Raw genomic sequence first — 19,917 nt, forward strand, 5'->3', positions numbered from 1 at the left:
TACAATAGGCATCATTAGATATATTTTGTTTTTTCTTCAGAAAGTCAAACACATTTAGGGAATCAGAATTTGGCTATCTTGTGATGGTACTGGATAGGCCACAAATTCCAATTATACAGACCACAGTCTAGCATGGGGCTTGGCACATAGTAGTTGTTAAATAGATGTTTATTTACTAAATTAATGAAAATAATCACAGCAAAATTCAAAACAAACGCAATTGTAATAAACAAAGTTTATTGATTAATCCATAAACATGACCATTTCTTTTAAAAAAAAGTATAAACCAAATTACTGCCTTCGGTTAACAAAATGAAGCTTTCCCTGGGTGGAAGCTCTGCCTAACGAGCACAACTCTTACAGCGCTGAAGACCATTCTCGTTGCAAGCTGTACACTTCAGGGCTTTGAAAGAGTCTGTAAAGCAGTTTCGAAACACTGACATCTTGCTCCCATGGCACATGGAGCATGGAAGAAAGCCAAAGCCTCCACAGGAGGGGCACTCGTGTGGATGCTGCACTCTCTGTAGAGGGTGGAGGGGGACAAGAGAGGAGAGGAAATTTTAGTGTGAACAACTCAATCAGCCCTTCTGTCCTTCTGAACTGTGGGTAGTCGTAAAACAATATTGGCACAATATGGCTATGGACACGAAATCACCTCCCACTCATATGTTAGATCCAGGGGAAAAGCTGACTGAAATTTCCTTCATTGCCCCATTGATGGCTATTGAAAGCACAAGATTGGTTTGGAAAGGCTGGAAACCCATCATATGAAAACACATATTTACAAAACAAATAATTCAGGAACTGGTTACTTACATTAAGGGAAAACACTGTAACTTTCCCTTTAGCATCTCTTAACAGTTATATGTCTTTGTTTATGTAGGGGAGGAAGACATTTTCTCTACCCTCTCTGGGTTCTTCTGGCCAGAGAACGAATTAAATTCACATGAGACAGAATAGCAGGAGAAAATTAAACAAAGCTTTATAACATGTATACATGGGAGAGGCTCAGGCAAGCTGAGCAACTCGCCAAAATGGCTGAAGATCCCACCTTAAATATAATCTTCAGCTAAGGACAAAGGAGGATGTTGGGGGTGGAGGGGGAGGCAATCATGGGAGATTACCCCAAAAGTACAGTAAACAAATGCAGATTTAAGTCCTTGCCTTTGGCATTAAGAGTTTCTAGAGATAAGGTCATCCCCCTCTTCTTCCTGGTACAGAGAGGGAGACACCTTTACAGATGGAGATTTCCTTTACAATGTAAATGTCTCCTAACAAAGGGCAAGCAAGTTCCACTTCTCAGAGCCTCCTTCCTGTCTGCAGTTTATTAAAAGTAACCAGCCCCAAATAATCCTCATGTCAAAGAGACATATCTTGGGGTGGCCAACTCCAGGCCCCCACATTTATATGATAGTATCACTAATAGTGAGTCTGGAAAATCAGAAACCTAAAAGCTGAAGTGTGGAGGAGCCACTATCAACTGAAGCTCCATTGTTGTAATGCACGTTTGAATAACACTTTGTTTTTTAAAAGCACTTTCAAATGCATTACAGAATAGAATCTTCCCTCATCCCTCCCTTCACACAAGCAGAGACCTTCTGTGAAGCAGATAATTCAAGCATCATTATCCTCATTTTATATTTAAGGAAACAAGAATAGAAATCTCAAGACATTTACCCAAGTCTATAAAACTTCTCACAGTAGCTATCAGCCTTTCTACCTCAAGTAACAGTAGAATAAAAATAACTACATAGTGTGTTGAGGATAATATATTGAAAATTATTCATATGCACTTCTGATTGCTTTTTTTTTTAGCATAGAACCTTTGCCAGAGTCCACTAGTAGCATCCATCAGCTGGGAGGAGATTAGGAGCCTTTACAGAATGAATACAAAGAGAAAAGTGACTTAATTCCAAGCTTCTGATTTGCAAAATGGGAGTTTGCAGCAATGTTTAAAAGCCAGCTTTGTGAAGAGAATAATTACTAAAATAAGATTGGGAAATGTGGATACACACACAGAAACACACTCAGATAAACGTACCTAACATACACATATGCATAGCTTTTCTCAGGAGATTCACAATTGAACATATTAAAGTCTTAAAAAATCCAACTAAAAAGGAACCTGATTAATTGAGTTTAACCCACCATTTCCCCTGTATACATGCTATGAAACACTTTTCCCACAAAACAGCTATAATTCTCTCATTATTAATAACTTATGGAATGTACTTTGGGAAATAAACATTAAGGACATGATTATCTTAAAATTTATGTATTCCTAGACCACTTTTCAGATATGCATTTTCTGTATATAGCAAGACACACTTGCAATTACAGTTTGACTTAGCTATTCTATCAACATCCATGTAATACCTCATTTTTAGTGGCACAGAATTACTTTGATGAAAAGTAGTGGTTGCCAATCTGGATGACACAAATAAGGAATGCTGTCAAGATCGTAGAGATTCAAAACTCTTCCCAAAAGTTAGAGTGAGTTTGTGCAGCAATTTAATTACTTTGTAGGTAGTTTTTTGTCATTTATTTGTGCAAGAATTGACCAAAAAACGAGGTACTAGACTTGCTATTTTTCATAATATTAAAATGCCTTTAGAAAAAACAAACTTTGAGTAAAAAAGAAATCCAGTGATGGAAAAGAGGGTAGTTTAAAAGCAAAATATAAGAGAATTAGTAAGTAATGATGTTCTTATCAAATTTTAGAAAGAATATAAGATAGACAGACTTTTGACATTCACTAGAGCTATGCCAGAAGGTTTTATTAAAAATATTTAGTAATTTGTACAGCAAGAGCACCAACTAGGCAGAATAGATGCTGGGTGAGCCCAGTCCTGGAGGAAGGAACTGCAGGGCCCCTGAGGCCAGGACTTCACCCATTAGTGCTGGATCGTAAATAGTCTCGGTTCCAAGTGGAGAAGGGTTCTCAAATTTTGCAATTAAAAATATGAGATGGCCAGGTAATTTGAATTTCAGATAGGCCACAAATAAATTTTTGTATTGGCGTGTCCCAAATATTGCATGGGACATACCTAAACTAAAAAATTATTCATAATTTCTCTGAGGTTTAGCTGTAAGGGGGCATCCTATGTTTTATCTGGTAGCTCTTATAGGAGAGTTGCTGACAGGGGAGAAGAGAGATGCTTATGTGTCTTGGGGCAGCAGCTGTTTACCAACCAGGATAAACTATTTCAGTATCTTAACAACCAGTACAAACATGTTTCAATATTTTCAATAACCAGTACAGCCGCAAGAGTGCACACTCACTAAATACCAACTCCCGCTGCTAGAACCCAAGACACCTGTGAATGACCAAACTCTTGAATAGCATACAGTTTTCCCATAAGATATATTTGTGATGACAAGCTTAGAATAACAAAGCTGGAATGAATGTGAGTGCTAGGCAGCTTCCTACGCCTGTTTACCAGCTACGTCACTCACTCCAGACACTAGGCTCTCAGCATGGAGAATTCAAAACGGTAACTGAACAACATTAAAAATTCCTTTACATTCATAGACCTCCAACATGGCTTACAGACATTATTTTCAGTGGGTCAAAATATCAAATGTTAAATCTATTTGATGAGTCTACTGTTTCTTAATAATTTATCCACAAGTCCAAACAGATTTCCTAAAATAAGATTAATATATAAATACTAAAAGCTACATTGACATTTTTTCTTTTTTCTTTTCTTTTTTTTAAAGATTGGCACCTGAGCTAACAACTGTTGCCAATCTTTTTTTTTTTTTAAAGGGAATCACAAACAGACCAAGGCCACCTAAAACAATGTCCTCAGAATCTAGACCATGCTCTGATGAGATCTGTCTTTTACTCAGAGGTGTTGAGAGTATTCAACGCGTTAATTCACGTAAGATGAATAGAACATTGCTTGACACATAGTAGCCACTCAATAAGGTTTGTCATTATTAGCCATTATTTCATTAATAAATCCTTATTTGAAGGGATTTTTATTATCTGCTACCTCAAGCTAAATTGTTTGTGGTCACATGACACAATCATTTTCTGTAATTCCTGTAGTCATTTTAGTTAAACATCTCTCCTGTATTTGGCCTTTTGGTGCAAGGTCTTGCCACTGTAAGAAAGGGAGACTAAATGTGTTTCAATTCACATGCCAATTCTGACTTCTTGGAACAGTGTTGGAAAGATTCTGAAGCCACTTCTATTCTCGAGAAAAATTAGCTGTTTCGGCCATAAAATCATGGGAGGAAAATGATGGCTTATAGAGCAAATAGAGTCTATACCCAATTCTCACACTAATCTGATGTGATAGAGACTGCCTCATTTTACAAATGAGGAAACAAGACTTTTAATGAGCAAAAAAATGTTCAGGTCACAGGGGGATTAGAAAATTGGAAATTGGAGACCTCCCTCCAAGAGCAAAATCCATGGTCTTTCTTCTTTAATAGTGATTTTCAACCTTTATTTACACGCATCTTTCCCAAATAATATATTACATGGGATCACCAAATCTAAAACAGTTAAAAGGCTAAATGCTACCATTAAAGCAGAAGTGAGGCTAGGGCCGGGAGTGGTCTTAAGGTCAACCCCTAACACTCTCCCAGTGCTCCATTAACCTCCAGGAATCCCATTCCTCTTATATCATCCATAACAGTCCACTCCACTTGTTCTTCTAATAAAAATAAATAACTCAGTCATTCCTAGCTATCTCCTTCAAAGAGTACTTTTGTTATAGTGGAACTACAGTTGGCTTATATTAGATGCTCCTATGTCCTAAGGTCAGCACCTCAGTAGATAGCTTTGCCCTCAAGGTAAGATGGAAAAAGAGCGAAGGAATTCCCCCAAACTTGGGCAGTGTTCCAGGCTGGAAGAAGAAGGAATAACTGAAGTCAACAATAGTCATTATTGGCAATAAAACAGACTTCCACTTTCAATGAAGAGGTTCACTACAGAAACTTTGACCTTCAAGTAATTAAGGAATCCAGGGTAGCTCTTCAGGGCCCTGGCACCCTGCAAAGCCAGAAATCATGCAGACTTGGTTGAGAATAAAACACAGAGTCCTGAATCTACAGAAGGTTCCTCCTCTGAATAGCGGTTTGGGTAGAGGCCGATTTCTTTAGGGTAGAATTCAAGAAAAAAGGAGTGAGAAATCGTCCTCCTTTCATCTCTTTCTATTCACATATTCTTGGTGAAGGGCTTTTAAAAAATAGATACTCAGTGGGTGAGACTCTTTCACTTATTCATTCATTCCACAAATATTTATTGGTTGTCCACTTGCCAGGCATTGGAGATATAGCAGACACGTCCCTGTTCTGTTACTGGTGGCCCTTAGCCCTGCCATAAGGTCTTTGAATAGGTCCACTCCATACTGCAGTCATCTCAGTTGAAGCACACAAGAAGTCCTGAGTCTCTAACAAAGGACAAGGGACAATGATGCAAGGATGGAGCTCATGAATGATTGTCAGATGGATTTCCTTTGGAGCACAAACTCAAATTTCAGAAATGTAGAGTTTTTCCCATTATCTAATATAGAAACTAGGAAGAAAGCCTGGCCCCCTACATCCAAAAAGATTGGTCATGAAAACCCTGTGAATAGCAGTGGAGCAATGTCTGATATAGCACCAGAAGATGAACGGATGGGGCAAAAAGACCAGGCAGGGTTCCGCTCTGCTGTACACAAGGTCGCTAGGAGTCAGAATGGATTCGATGGCACTAACAACAACAAAATATAGAAACAGCATGCTAAAATCAAGAGTCTTCAGTGTCTTCTTCAAGATCAGGAAATGAATGTACTTCTTATTTTTAACTTCACATCATCTAATCCTATTTCAAAAGAGCTTGAAAGTCTCTTAAATATTCTACCAAAGAGGAATTAACTTATGTGAGTCTCTGTGACCATAAACCTCATCATCCAGATTGTCTATGAAGCAGACTCAATTGACATAACAAACTGTCAGAGTGCACACTTGGCATATAATCATCTCTGACAGTTCGCCTCTATGTATTTTGTTTTAAACTATACTCAACAATTTAATTCAACAAATACTTGTTACGTGCCTGTTAATAAACACCTCTCTGTCTGATCAAGCTGATAATAAACAGGATTTTTCCTGATAATTAAAGTTTCTAGCATCCTCAATTTGCAGGGTTGGGAAAGAAGCCACTGAACAAAATGCAGACACAAAGAAAATTTGGAGCTTATAATCCTAAATGTATAAGCCTGAACCTATGAGTCTGATTCTTGAGCCCAGTGGGATGTACTGCCATAAACCTACTTAAAAACATGTTCAGATTTCAGAGAGAGGCCGACCGAGCACACGGCCTGATTTCCCAGAGGAGTAGGTGGTTGCCTGCTGTTGTAGTCTCTGAACATGCCGTGACCACCCCCCACGGAGAGAGGCTGTCATCCAGATTGGCGCTTCTCCAGGGAGGGTCAGGACAGGCTCTGATAGCTCCAATGGACAGGCAGCCTGTGCCATTTCCAGCATCCTCAGTGTAGCTGGGAATCTTACCTCTGTTCTTCATGAACAACAAATAAGTAGTCACCAGCCCTCAGGGGAGAATCAGGCTTTACGAGAAAACAAGTATAGAAAATGGACACTGTGTTGGCAATCTTACTAGAAATGACAACAAAATGTTTTCTCACATCTTTAAAAAGCATTGCAAGGCAATAGCTTACTTAGAGCTTCTCTACTGTATAGGATCTTTAATCCAGTCTCTGCCATAACCAGGTGTTTGTTAATACATCTCAGGACTCCCCTGCTTTCTCTGTGCGGACACAGCAGGATCAGTTATTCATCTTGGTTATTGTTTTGAAGGAATCCTTAGACACCTCTTTGCTTCTAATCTTTAGCCTGTTTATTAACATAAATAAATACATAAATATATAAATAAATAAATTTTACCAAAAAATGTTTTCATTCATCATTTTCACCCAAGCATTTTCCTACATAAAACAATAATTTTTCTTTTCTTTTTCATCAACTAATTGCTTTGCCTTCTCCAAAAAACCTTGGACCAAAAAGGATTCATTCATCTATTCACTCAACAAATATTTGAGTGCCCATTATTTGACCATCCCTGTTCTAGACACTAGAGGTAAAGAAGAGAACAAAATTGACAAGAATCTGTGTCCACATGGAGTTCGTATCTCATTGGGAGGCTCCCCTGCACACTGCCTCAGGAGCAGAATCCCCATTGGGGCAGCTAGCTCTATTGAACCCAAGCCTCCATACCAGCCATATTTCACTTGCTTCTGCTGCCTTTGGTCAGCTCCTCATGTCTGAGGCCACTGACAATCTTCATCCACGACTCAGGCCTACTCAGCTTCCCAGAGCAATTTTCAGTTGAGCAGGATGTAAAATATGATTCTCGGACCAGAAAACTTGAAATTACTTGTTGACTCCATTTCTGAGGGCCCATCCGCAACTGCCAGGCCTCTTTCCCCATCTTCACTGGGGATAACTGCTGACAATTGGAGCCTGAATTAGGAGGACCAGAGCAGTCATGGTCTACTATGTAGCACCCAAGTAACAAGAAACTAGAAGTTATTGGGATCTGCTTGGTGTCTCTCTAAAGTTATCACCAATTTGCCTATCTTCCAAGATTAATCAAAGCCCAGTGTTAAAACCCAGTCTGTTCCCTGGACCTAATAGCCTGCCCACCTCCCAGGAAACTTCTCACCCAAGCCTTGGGTCTTGCCATGTATGGTCAGATTTCCCAGACACCTACATGCCACTTAATTTGAGTGATGGCAGTATAGACTCATGTTTAAGATCATGAACTTTGGAGTCAGGCTGATTAGAATTAGGAATCAAACGCTATCTATAAGGGTTTGAGCAAGTGAATTCATCCTCTCTGCCTCTGTTCCCTTGTCTGTCAAATGGGGATAATAATAAAACCCATCTTGCAGAGTTGTTGTAAGATTTTAATGACTTAATACAAATGATACTAAGAACATTACTTGCTACACGGTAAGGACTCCAGTGTTTCCTGTGTTATGAATATTTAACTCCTGCTCCATTGCCAAAAGCCAACCAGAAGAATGAGATGGGTTTGGATCTGAATCCTGCATCCCTTACCCGCTTTGCTTGGCTCTTCCAACTTCTCCAGGACTAGTCTCTTTTCCTGGGTTAGTTTACCTTAAACCCCAGTCTCCTCTCAGGTAGAGTTCAGTGCTTTCTTGGGTGGCTTCAAACTCTCTACTAGCTTTGTTATATGGGAAAAGCAGTCCAATGGAGTTATAGCAACTTGCAACTCCTATAACATTAGAAGCCAGTATCATACCATTGTTTTAAACATTAAGAATAGTCTTAAATGTTTGCACCTTATTTGTGTCATCTGTAGAAAGAGACAGACTTAATGAAGAGAACAAAATCTTCTTTCCAAAATTCTTTGAGCTGAGAGAGAGGGAGGGCTATGTTAAGATAACATGGTGATGTTAGTCAAGTTGCAGAATTAAAGAATTATAGACTCAAAAGAATAAAAGTCCATGAATAGCTAAGTCAATTGTCAGTCTTTAAACAGAGCAACAAGGGTGATTCACCCTATAAGAATCTAAAAGTTGCTATTAACCACAGAAATGAAAACAGTATGATATTGGTACATCAAGAAACAGATAGATCAATGGAACTTACTAGAGAGCTCAGACAAAGACCCAAGTATATATGGGGATTTTAGTATAATATAAAATTGGCACAACAAAGCAATAAAGAAATAATAGATTATTTAGTAAATGATGTTAGAAAACTAGCCCACTATATGTAAGAAAACAGAATTGGATTCTGTATGAATTAAAGACCTGGGTGTGAAAAATTATAAAGTTAATGGAAGAAAATGTAGGATAATAGGGTACTTCATAAATAAATGTTCAAAAGCAAGGGATGGCCCCGTGGTTGAGTGGTTAAGTTCACGAGCTCCACTTTCACAGCCCAGGATTTTGCCGGTTCGGATCCCAGGCGAGGACCTAGCACCGCTCATCAGGCCATGCTGAGAGGGTGTCCCACATAGCACACCCAGAAGGCCCTACATCTAGAATATACAACTATGTACTGGAGGGCTTTGGGGAGAAGAAGAAGAAGGAAAAAAAGAAAAAAAGAGTGGCAACAGATGTTAGCTCAGATGCCAATCTTTGAAAAAAAAAAAGTTCGAAAGCACAAAACATAAGGAAAAATGATGGCTTTGATTATATCAAAGGGTTCCTATTGGGTGAATGGCACCAGGAAAGAAGATGAAAAAAAGGGAAGGAAATATTGGCAATGACTAAAACCCACTAAAATTTAATATCTAGAATATAGAAGGATCTTCTAAAAATTACCTGCCCCCCCCCCCCACCAAAAAAGAGAAAGAGACAATTCCAGGACTTTTAATGGGCAAGGCATAAGAACACACAATTTACAGAAAAAATGTAAAAATCTAATAGGCATACAATGAGATGCCCAAACTCAGTGGTAATCAGAAAATTGTAAATTAAAACAGTAGTACAATATCCCTCTCTACCTGCTATCCTGGCAAAAATTAGAGAACTGTAAATCAGAGAACAATGTAAAATATTGTCAGGAATGTGGAAACATACGAAACCTCCTTCTCTACAGGAGGGAGCGTTGAATGGTGAGCCGGAGAGCCATCTGGCACCTCCTGGAAAACTAAGTATATGCACAAGCTAGGATCCGGCAATTTTCCCTCACAGAGAAAGCCATAAGGGAACATGTTCAAGGTTGTTCCTTGCAGCACTGTTTGTCTGAGGAGGGAGTTAGAGGCCATCTGGGTGTCCATCAGTGGAAAAGGGGGTAGATAAAAAATAGTGGCTGGGCTCCATACAGCTGACTGTCCAAAACAGGGGCCACTAGCCACATGTGGCTATTTGACTTTAAATTTAAGTCAAGTAAAATTAAATAAAATTAAAAATCCAGTTCCTCAGTCACACTAGCCACATTTTAAGTGCTCAATAGCTACATGCAGCCAGTGTCTACTATTTTGGATAGTATAGATATAAAACATTTCCATCATCAAAGAAAGTTCTTTTGAGCGGTACTGCCATGGAGAAGTATGCAGCAGTTAGAAGAAAGGGATTCAATGTTCACATAGCAATGAGGCGGTTCTTAAAAATATAGTGCCTAGAGAAAATAATCAGAAACAAAATTAGATATATTACATAACACTACAAAAATTAAAAATGTGCACAGAAAATAATAATACACATTAACTAAGTTCAATCACTTAAATAAAAAGATAGACATTAACCCAAATTAATGGTTTCACGGGATTGGAGTAAAATATAGGAACAAAAGGAAAGAAAGAAACCCATCCACATAGATTTTGAGCTGTAAGGAGTTTTAGACTATCAAATACACACCCTCATTGTATTTGTCCTTCTGGGCAAGATCGCAATATAAATAAAACATGATTCCTAAAACCAAGAGGCATATAGCTCATTTGGGACAAGAGGCAAATACCCACAGAAAAGTAATATGAGGAAAATTTCAATAAGCACCCAACAAAAAGAGGATTATAGGAATTCAAAGGTGAGAGAAATCAGAATAATTTTAGGAAGAAGTGATATGCAGATGGGCCTAGAAGATGCTGGAAGGAAATGAGGAATTAAACAATAGCATTCTGGGCAGACTGAACAGCTTGCACAAAGGAATGGTAGTAAGAAACCACAAATAGTTCTTTCTTTCAAGTGAAGTGGAAAGAACGGTACAGAATCAGAAACGAGATCAGCCAAGGAGACCAGACCAAGAAGAGCAGGTAGAGACATACAGATCCTGGGTGAGCATGTTCACTAGTTCACCTGGGAAAGTCCTGGTTCATGTTTGCTGTCCCAGAACAATTATTAATGCCCCCTTTCCACCCTCAAAGTGTACCAGTTGGACCATAAAATATTTTAGCTTCCTTAACATAGATAGAAACAGGCTGATACAATAGTTTAGCAAAGACTATTAAGGGATTCCTGGTTGCAAACTGATTTGATACATTATATATTTGAATAAGTTTTTCTCTCATGTTGTAATTGTAAGTATTGGAACAAAATTAAAATGTGCGCTTTTGCAGAGATAACTTTTTCTGGAACCTTCAGAAATGATGAGCTGGTCCATGGGAAAAATAAAATAATTTAAACGAAATATTTAAATGTGCTTAAAAGACAATTGCCTCGCTAGAAACCCCTCATCAACATCTCTATTATGGACAATTAGGATCTAGCAAAGCTGATTGGAATTCTCACCTAATAGCATGAGGTTGTTAGAAGCTAACACTATAGTCACTCTAGCTGGAGCAAACCTAAAGGCAGGTGACATCAAATTAAAACTGCCACATGTATCCTGTTACATATTTGTAAGAACACGGTGGTTGGGGAGGGAAATTCAATTAGGAAAACTCAATTACAATCAGAATGTGTTTAACATTTTGATTACTAAAAGTAAGGTGCTAAAAGCACAATTACCTCAATTTTGGTTAAAAGGTCTTGCAGTTCTCCTGATTCATTCATTGACAAAATTTTCTCAGCACCCTATTAACAAGAAGAGGGTAGGGGGGAAAGAAAAATCCATTTTGTTAGTATTTGAGAAAACAAAGTTCTAGCCAGGAAAGCTTAACCCACAAAATACTGAACACAATTCTTCCCTTCAGATCCAAGCAAACTTGCAGCCCAGAGGCCAAAGAGGAGAAGACATTTCTCTCTCCTTTCACATAGTCTCTCATGAGATAAGGTTTACTGCAGACAAGGGAAAGACTGCCAGCTGGAGGTGAGTGCCGGGAAGCCCACAGCTGTCAGATTAAGTCCAGATATGGAAGGTTCCAGCACATCCTTTAGAGTTGTTCAGGGAGCCTGAAAACAGCTCTACCATCCGGGAAAGGACAACTTTGAGCAAATTCCCAGCCTGGGCTGTCTCTGCCCTATTCCAAGAAGTCCTGGACATGGCCCTCCTTAGCCTCACGCCTGTAAAGATAACAGCAGCTGATAATAATAATAATAAAAATAGCCACCAACACTAATTAAACACATATTGTGGGCTAGGCATCCAACGTCATCTAACTGGATGTGGTAGACTCTATTAATAGCAGAAACTGACCCTCAGTGAGATTAAATAACAATCCCAAGGTCACCCAGAGAGGAAGCAGGGTGGGAATTTGAACACCAGGACAGGACTTACTCCAGAGTCAATGTTTTAATTTCTCTATCTTTACTGTGGAAATGAGAATGGGGACAATGTATGTGCTTTTCAACAAATTCATCACGTTTCTTCAAAGTACCTCATTTTCCTTTCTTTTCCAGCCTCTTACTTTCTTCCAGTCTACTTCCCAAGGTATAGCCATAGACGAGGAAGAAGGAAAACTTGGAGTAACTGTTTCTAATCCAAGGCAGAGACCACGTCTGCCTTGCTCACATCATATTCCTGGCACAGAATAACAGTTGCCAGCACACAGGTGTTGAATCCATTCTGATTAGTCAACAAGACAGGGAGAAATATCATCACATAAAAAATACTTTTTGGATTTCTATTTGTGCTAGGCAGGGTGGAAAACACAAGGACTCATGTAAAAAACAAAAAAATCCTAGTTCTTAAGGAGGTTACAATATATTTCTATGTAAACACACATCAAAGTAACCCACAAGGTAGAATGGAAAATAAGTGTCAATGAGTGATGCCAAAGAAGAGTAAGCTCAGGAATGACAGCAGCGGGGAAAGATCTGCTTCCTGAGGCTAGAGAAGGCTTTCTGAAGTTGATAGCATTTGATCTTGACCTTGAAGATTAGGTGAGGTGTCTAAGACAGGGGAGGTAATCCCTGTGGTGAGGTACAGGAACCTTCAGTTCTGAGTGTCATTTACTTCAGTGTATCTTGTATAACCCTCATCAAGAAACGTCGACTTGATATATTTAAACGCACTATGAATGAATGCACAGAGCCACAGAGGATCTATGTAGGTTTTAGTCTTTCATTTGTAGGTGGTTTTGCTAGGAATACAGACATGACGCACCTAAAGTGAGACACTGAAATCTAAAACATGGTAATAACTGGTGATGTTTTACTTTTGCTACAGTCTATTTCTTTTCAGAGTTAACTAAGACAAAATGGGAAAAGCCTCTAGGGAATTTGGTACATGAGCTAAAGCAGCAAGGAGAATATATGACCCATTTTTCTTCAGGGAAAGAAAACACACTGTAATGACTCCAGACAAAATGAATGTACCAGAGACACCATCACAAATCTCTGTCCCAGATCATGTCTTATCTTGGCAGTCAGCGTGTCATAGACAGTTGTTTAGAATTCAACGCATAGGCCGAATTACCCTTAAATACATGAAATTTGCTCTGCCTTGGCCAAATAATTCCAGCACCATCAGTACTACCAAAAGAGACTCCACGTTTTGGGAAAAATGCAGGCTTTGCTCCCATCATCAATGTACCTAAAGACATGGGAGCCTCTGCTCTTCAAGACACCTGGGTGTGTAGAGCTCAGGGGGTGCACTAAGTGCTTAAGGTGGGAAAAATTTTGCTTTGTAACAGAGACCTGAGAGCTGAGCACCTCTGTCCCTCTCTCAACTGTGGCCGCTCAACGTGGCCTCCACCCACAGCTCCACCTGGCTGGGCTTCAGATCAGTTCCTGGAACGGGTTCTCTGGTCCCTGTGCCACCTGCTGAGCAGAAACAGTACCAAAAGTCCTTGTTTCCCCACAGGGACCCACATCCCCACCCTCTACCTGACCCTGTCCTTGTTGAACCCGACAGCAAGATCCTGCAGGGCAAGACAAGGAAATCAGATGGTGCCCTCTCTGCTCCTGAGCAGCAGCGGCAGCAGGAGGGAATCGCAGTCCAGCCAGCAAGTTTCAGGATAGATTAGATTCCCCACATCCTGAGGCTAGAGACATTTACCAGGGTAGCTCTCCACCTGCCCGGCTCGGCACTGCATTTACATGTTCCAAAGGTCTCACTCCATGCAATTTTCTGTCAAGAGCATTCCAATTATTACCTAGCCTATAAAGAAACCCTATGTCCCCCAAAGAGAATGCATTTCCTTCAGAATTAGGAAATAATCTTTTCCTGCCTGGTGTTTGGCTAAGAATACGACATACGAGTGTGTTACTTTTTAAATATAACTCTACCATTCAATTCTATGCAAGTGGAAATTGATAATCATGCTACTATCTGGCGTAGTTTACCAAGACTTCCAGGACACCTACAGAAATATTTCTAGTATATTTTTCAATTGATTTAGAATCATTTTTTTCCAAAAATAATATAATTTATGTGCTTTACAGACATTGGCTCTTTGAATCATCAGTGCAAAGCAAGCAATGTTATCTCAATTCTTTTTCTTTTGAGAAAGATTGGCCCTGAGCTAACATCTTTGCCAACCTTCCTTTAGTTTTTTTTCATCTGTGGGACACTGCCATAGCATGGCTTGATGAGCAGTGCAGAGGTCTGAGCCCAGGATCCAAACCCACGAACCCCAGGACACAGAAGCGGAGGGCACGAACTTAACACCACACCATGCAGCGGGTCCCTTATCTCAATTTTTAAAATGAAGAAACTAAAGTGTGAAGAAAATAAGGAACATGCTCAGGGCCTTTCGGTTAATCACTACAAGTCCTGGCCAGATCTTGAATTCAGGTCACACTGATTCCAAAATCTACGCTCTTTCTATTGTACCGTGCATGCTCCCAATCACCGATATAACACAACTGTTTTAGTGAAAAACAAAATAAACGTACAGATAACTCCTGGCCTGGGGAACACGACAGTCTACAGTTAGGGCTCAGTGTTGACTAGGTGCCCAAGAAGCTCATGTGAACAAAAGCTTTCACTACAATGACTCCAAACAAAACGAATGTGCCAGAGAAGCTACAGAACATCCCCGTTCTTTTTGTATCTCAGCACCATGCCCTATTCAGTTATTTCAGATGTGTTGCATATGCCAGGAAAGGACCTATTTCATTACCCTTCAATACATGAAATTAGCTCTATTCTCAGTCAAATACTTCCCTTCTTAAAATTCTAAGCAGTGAGCTGGGACATGTGAACAAGCCACTTTATTTTACATGTCAAATAAAGCTTCTTAAAGATAAGACAGTCTATATAATTTTTCCTCATATATAGATCACCAAAGAAGAGACTCATACTTTCAAGGACTAAGAAAAAGGTGAGAAAAGAAATCAGCCCCCTGCTGACTAAGACTGTCAGAACACTTACCCACCATTGTTCTCCATGAACGTGCAGTGTGCCACCATGCTCATTCACACTCATTCCAATGTCCCTTTATTCATTTTCACATTCCCCCCTGTTTTCAGCCCCCATTATGGGTTAGGCACTAGGCTAAGTGTTATAAAATAATTTAAAAAAAGAAAACAATATGGTAACATAAACATAATTAAAGAAAAAGATATGCAACAATAAGCAAAAAAATGGCTCCCATCACTGAGGAAATGTAAAATCTTTTGGAGAAAATAGATGATTATACAAATAAATGAAAATTTCTAACTGTCATAAATACTGCAAAAGTGAAGTTGGCACAAGATGCTACGAAAGCATAGAATCGGGTGAATTTAACCTAATCGGGAGAGTTAGGGAAAGCATTCTCCATAAAGTGATGATGAAGTTATCTTTTAGGAAAAATAGTGGTTAACTGAGCATAGAGATAGAGTGAGGGAAGGAAATTAATTAGGACAACAAGGTTACCAAACATTATGTGTACTTGACCCTTTGTTGTCACCACTGCCTCTCATTCTAGATAAGTTTTGTTCAAGGAAACTTCCTATCAGATTCTACACTGTATTTTGGATCAGAGGCCTGGAGAAAACATAGGTGAGATGCCAGGCCACAGTGAAAGCAATCGATTTGATACAATAAGCCGAAGAAAACAGTAGATTGGTATAAATCAGCTTGTATTTAGCACACTCTTCTAGAGCTCTGGGAAGATTGCTAGGTCAAGAGTTTCCAAAAACCATTATAAAAAAAAATAAACAAATACAAACATTTAAGTATTTTCTTCTCGAAAATTATTGAAAATCCCACCCACAGATTTTAGCCATCCCTTCGTTGATATCCAGCTTCTGGAATTCCACACAAAACACTAATGTTTGAAAACTATTAACCTGACATTTCAAGGGGCCTGGAAAAACTTAAAAATTTTCTCATTAATCAAAACCAAACACGAATTTGAATGTATAATACAAATATACATACTGTGTGTCTGTGCATACATACTGTATATATTATTTTATTTTACTTTCTATTTACATTTATTCATACACCGCTTCATCTTACTGTGAAACCAGCTTGCAATAAAAGAGCCATACAATGGTATAATAAAATAAAATCTGAGGAGGAATTCAGGACATAGGAAATGTCCTAAATAAATCTCAAAATAATAGCTATGATAGAGCCTTAAATTTGATTCTGAGTCAGCTCCTCAGTTGAAACAAAATTTTTCTTAGTACATTAGTCTCAACAATGCAATGCCTTGCATAATATTTTAGATGAAGTGGCTAATATAATAAGGTCCTTGCTTTTTCATTAACTATAAAAATATAGTCTTCAGGGGCTAGCCTGGTGGTATGGTAGTTAAGTTCATGCTCCACTTTGGTGCACTGGGGTTCATGGTTGCAGATCCTAGCACCACTCGTCAGCCATGCTGTGGCGGCATGCCACATACAAAATAGAGGAAGGTTGGCACAGATGTTAGCTCAGTCACAATCTTCCTCAAGCAAAAAGAGGAAGATTGGCAACAAATGTCAGCTCAGGGTCAATCTTCCTCGCACATACACACACACACAGAAAATATATGTACATATATAGATAGTCTTCAAATAAATGCCATCACAGACATGTCTCTTGAATCAAACAGTAGAAGTTTTCATCTCTCCTCCTGGTTTAAACCAGGCTCCTTTTCCCTCTCACTTAAGTGCCGCCCTGCCATTTATTTATCTATCTCTGTCCATTTTATTGCATACTCTACACTGCTTGTTGGAGTATCTTCTAGTGACTGGGATGAGACCCACACCCTTTAGCATAGTCTACGAAGGCCTTCACTCGCTGGTTGCACCAACCTTCCCAGCCCTGTCCTTTAATACCATATGCTCTTGATACTCGGAATTTCTCCCCTTCTCCTGAACATACTCGGTCCTTCCATGAGATCACATGCCTTTGCACATGCTCCATTCTTTACTTCAAGTTTTTTCTATCCTCCATAAACTCTGTCCTGGAAAGCTCCTATACATTCTCCCAAACCCATTGAAATATTACTTTCTCAATGAAGCTTCTTCGATGTTCCCAGACAGAATCAGCTGTTCCCTCCTCTGTGCTCTCAGACCACATTTTGCCCCACTGCACAGCAAGCCCAGTGGTGATTACAGGACCCAGCACTTTGTGTGGTGCACCACAGACACTCAATAATAAGTATTTGCTGTATTAAAGTCCTGACTCTTTTTGTAAATACAGTAAATACAGGATTAAATTCCAAATGGCTGTTTCTTATAATGACTGCTGATTTTTAAAGGAAGGTATAAATTAAAGTGCACCTTTATGGAGGGAAACCTGCAAGACACTAAGCTGATGTGATCTGATGATAGAATGCCAGATACCTAGACGAATGAGAGGGACAAACACTGTGTAAATGATTTCCCCTAACCATCGCTTCTCTCGTTTGGCTGGAAAGTGAAGAGAAAACCCCTGGAGGCTGCGCTCTCTCATGCAGGCCAGGAGGCTAGGACTGTCTAGTGCTGGCTGCTAGGATCCTTCTGCTGTGTAATCAGCAGAGCAGATGGCGGGGTTGGCGTTCAAGGAGCTCAACCAGCACCTAGCATAACGCCTGCCAAAGGATGTGCTCAATAAATAAATGTTTGCTGCTCTGGCTGCCATGCCCACCAGAACGGGAGGTTACATCAACCCTGGAGGCGGGCCACCTGGGCCTGCTGACAGTGTCAGAATTTACTTCGGGATTCAGCTCTGGATCTGCTCCAGTACGTGAAAAAATTCCATTGAGGCCCTGGACTTCTACACCAAATTCTTAGGCTTGGAAAATGCTGAAAGCAGGTATAGCAATATCCCACTAGGGTCTTAAAAAACACAGTAAAGATTCCCATGGATAATCTATTCTAAAGAGCATAGTTTTCTTGTTCCTCTGGCAGGAAGAATTAACTGCAAAATTAAGTAAACTCATTGACTTATTTTACCCAACTATATAATACAGACCGTTGGGTGTTAGAAAATGCCTGCCAAAGACAATGATTTTAGTTGTACATAATTAATGCTGAGCCACTTTTTTTCAGAGTAGCTGTAAAGAACAATTTCCTGTGGAAGCCAATCTTGATTTTTTTATAATAAAGCCGTATCATCAAAATAGATGATCATGGGAATATATTATTCTCTTCTCTATTGCAGGAAGTCATCTCTCTTATTCCTTTAAAATTAATATTAAATCATACAAAAGTGGTATCAAGTCACCAGTTAAAAAAAAGATAGTGTTGGAGTTGAACTAGAAGAAGCCAGAAGACTCTTCTATTTAATAGATTTAAGATTGTCTGCTGTGTCACAAAATTCTCTTTGCATAAACTGATTTTCAGAATGCAGTGGTTAAGCTCACCAAAGGTTTTCTAAATAAGACCCCAGATTAAATCCTAGCACCTCCACTTATGAATTAATTTAACTAGAACAAGAAACATAAACTCTTTAAGGCTCAGTTTCCTCATTTGTAAATTGGGTATAATAATATTTACAGTGTTGTTGTAAGGATTACATGAGATGATATATAAGTCTAGAACCTTGCATGACACAGAATAGAAATTTAACAAATAGTATTTGTATTCTTATTCTTATTCTTATTATTAGACTCCCTGAGAGCGTTTATAACTTAGAATCAATGTCGAGCTCACAAAATTCGGTCCACAAACATTTTCTGTCTAGAGTCAATAAATAATAAAATATAAATAGAGATCTACAAAAGTTTTACATTGTTTTTAGATGATATGACCATAAAGTGAAAGACAACGTAGTTAAAAAAAAAAAAAGGAGGGGCTCATGCAAAATATTGGGATGAAAGACTCAATTTTGTGACTTATTAAAAAGAAAAGTTGGTATGAAATTTGAGGACTTTACAGACCATAAAGGTTCTCAGCTAAGTTGCAGAATGGCTAAAGCATTCTTCATTATGGGAAATTTAGCTAGCTTTCACCTAGGGCTCTCTGAAGAGTCAAAAACTGAGGACAGCTAGTGAACAATACTACTGAAGAAGATTGAGTAGATTGCTTTTCTGGGACAATATGGATATTTAATCATTCACCAGGAAAAATACTTGAGGAAAATTCACATCTTAAAAGTAATTGAGAAATATAGTTAGTTGATCAAAATATCAATTAAAATTCCATTAATAGGAGAGAGCTCCAACTTGAATGGGCCTTAATTTCAGACGGGATCCAAGGATGTTCGGACATGGATCGGTTACTGAAGACTCATCACTGCAGTTTATATAGTCAGTAAAAATGACTTTACCTTTCATATTTCTATCTTAGTAAAATTAGCAAAAGATGGAAGACATCACCCCCGGTTGCCACCTAGAAAGATTTCTCTGCAGTGTACTGAAGGTCATGGTCATGAAATGAAGCAGATATTCCATTCTTACAAGGCACAACAATACTAAAGAGTCATGGTTGTCTAATAGTGGTTCTTGTTAAACTTGAGAATCACCCAATGTATCTTTCAAGATCCCAGCAGGACAGAGATGGTATTTATTATTATTGCAGATATTATTATTTATTTATTATTATTTACTAGATGGACCTGATGAAGGGCCCTTATAAAGAAGTGTGGACAACATTAAGTAAACCAACAAGTTTGGTGAAGCACCCAGTGGCTGGCAATAACCGGAAACTGTTACTACCCCAGGTCTAATGTTCATGAGGAAGATGCAGAATCGCAGAATCTAAC

At 39.0% G+C, this 19,917-nt stretch overlaps 1 protein-coding gene across 1 annotated transcript in view; it reads right to left on the reverse strand.

The window, feature by feature from the left end:
- Positions 1-330: 330 nt before the first annotated feature.
- LOC124237626 (glutaredoxin domain-containing cysteine-rich protein 1) overlaps positions 331-19,917 on the reverse strand; it is a 111,594-nt gene continuing 92,007 nt past the window's right edge. Inside the window, exons 3-4 of the mRNA XM_046657491.1 lie at positions 11,439-11,504; positions 331-521 (exon numbers count right to left, since the gene is read on the reverse strand). Coding sequence (XP_046513447.1) covers positions 342-521; positions 11,439-11,504 — 246 coding nt within the window. The 3' untranslated portion in view covers positions 331-341. The remainder of the gene's footprint in view (positions 522-11,438; positions 11,505-19,917) is intronic.

The sequence above is a fragment of the Equus quagga genome, chromosome 3 (genome assembly GCF_021613505.1).
Source record: "Equus quagga isolate Etosha38 chromosome 3, UCLA_HA_Equagga_1.0, whole genome shotgun sequence".
NCBI classification, from domain to species: domain Eukaryota; kingdom Metazoa; phylum Chordata; class Mammalia; order Perissodactyla; family Equidae; genus Equus; species Equus quagga.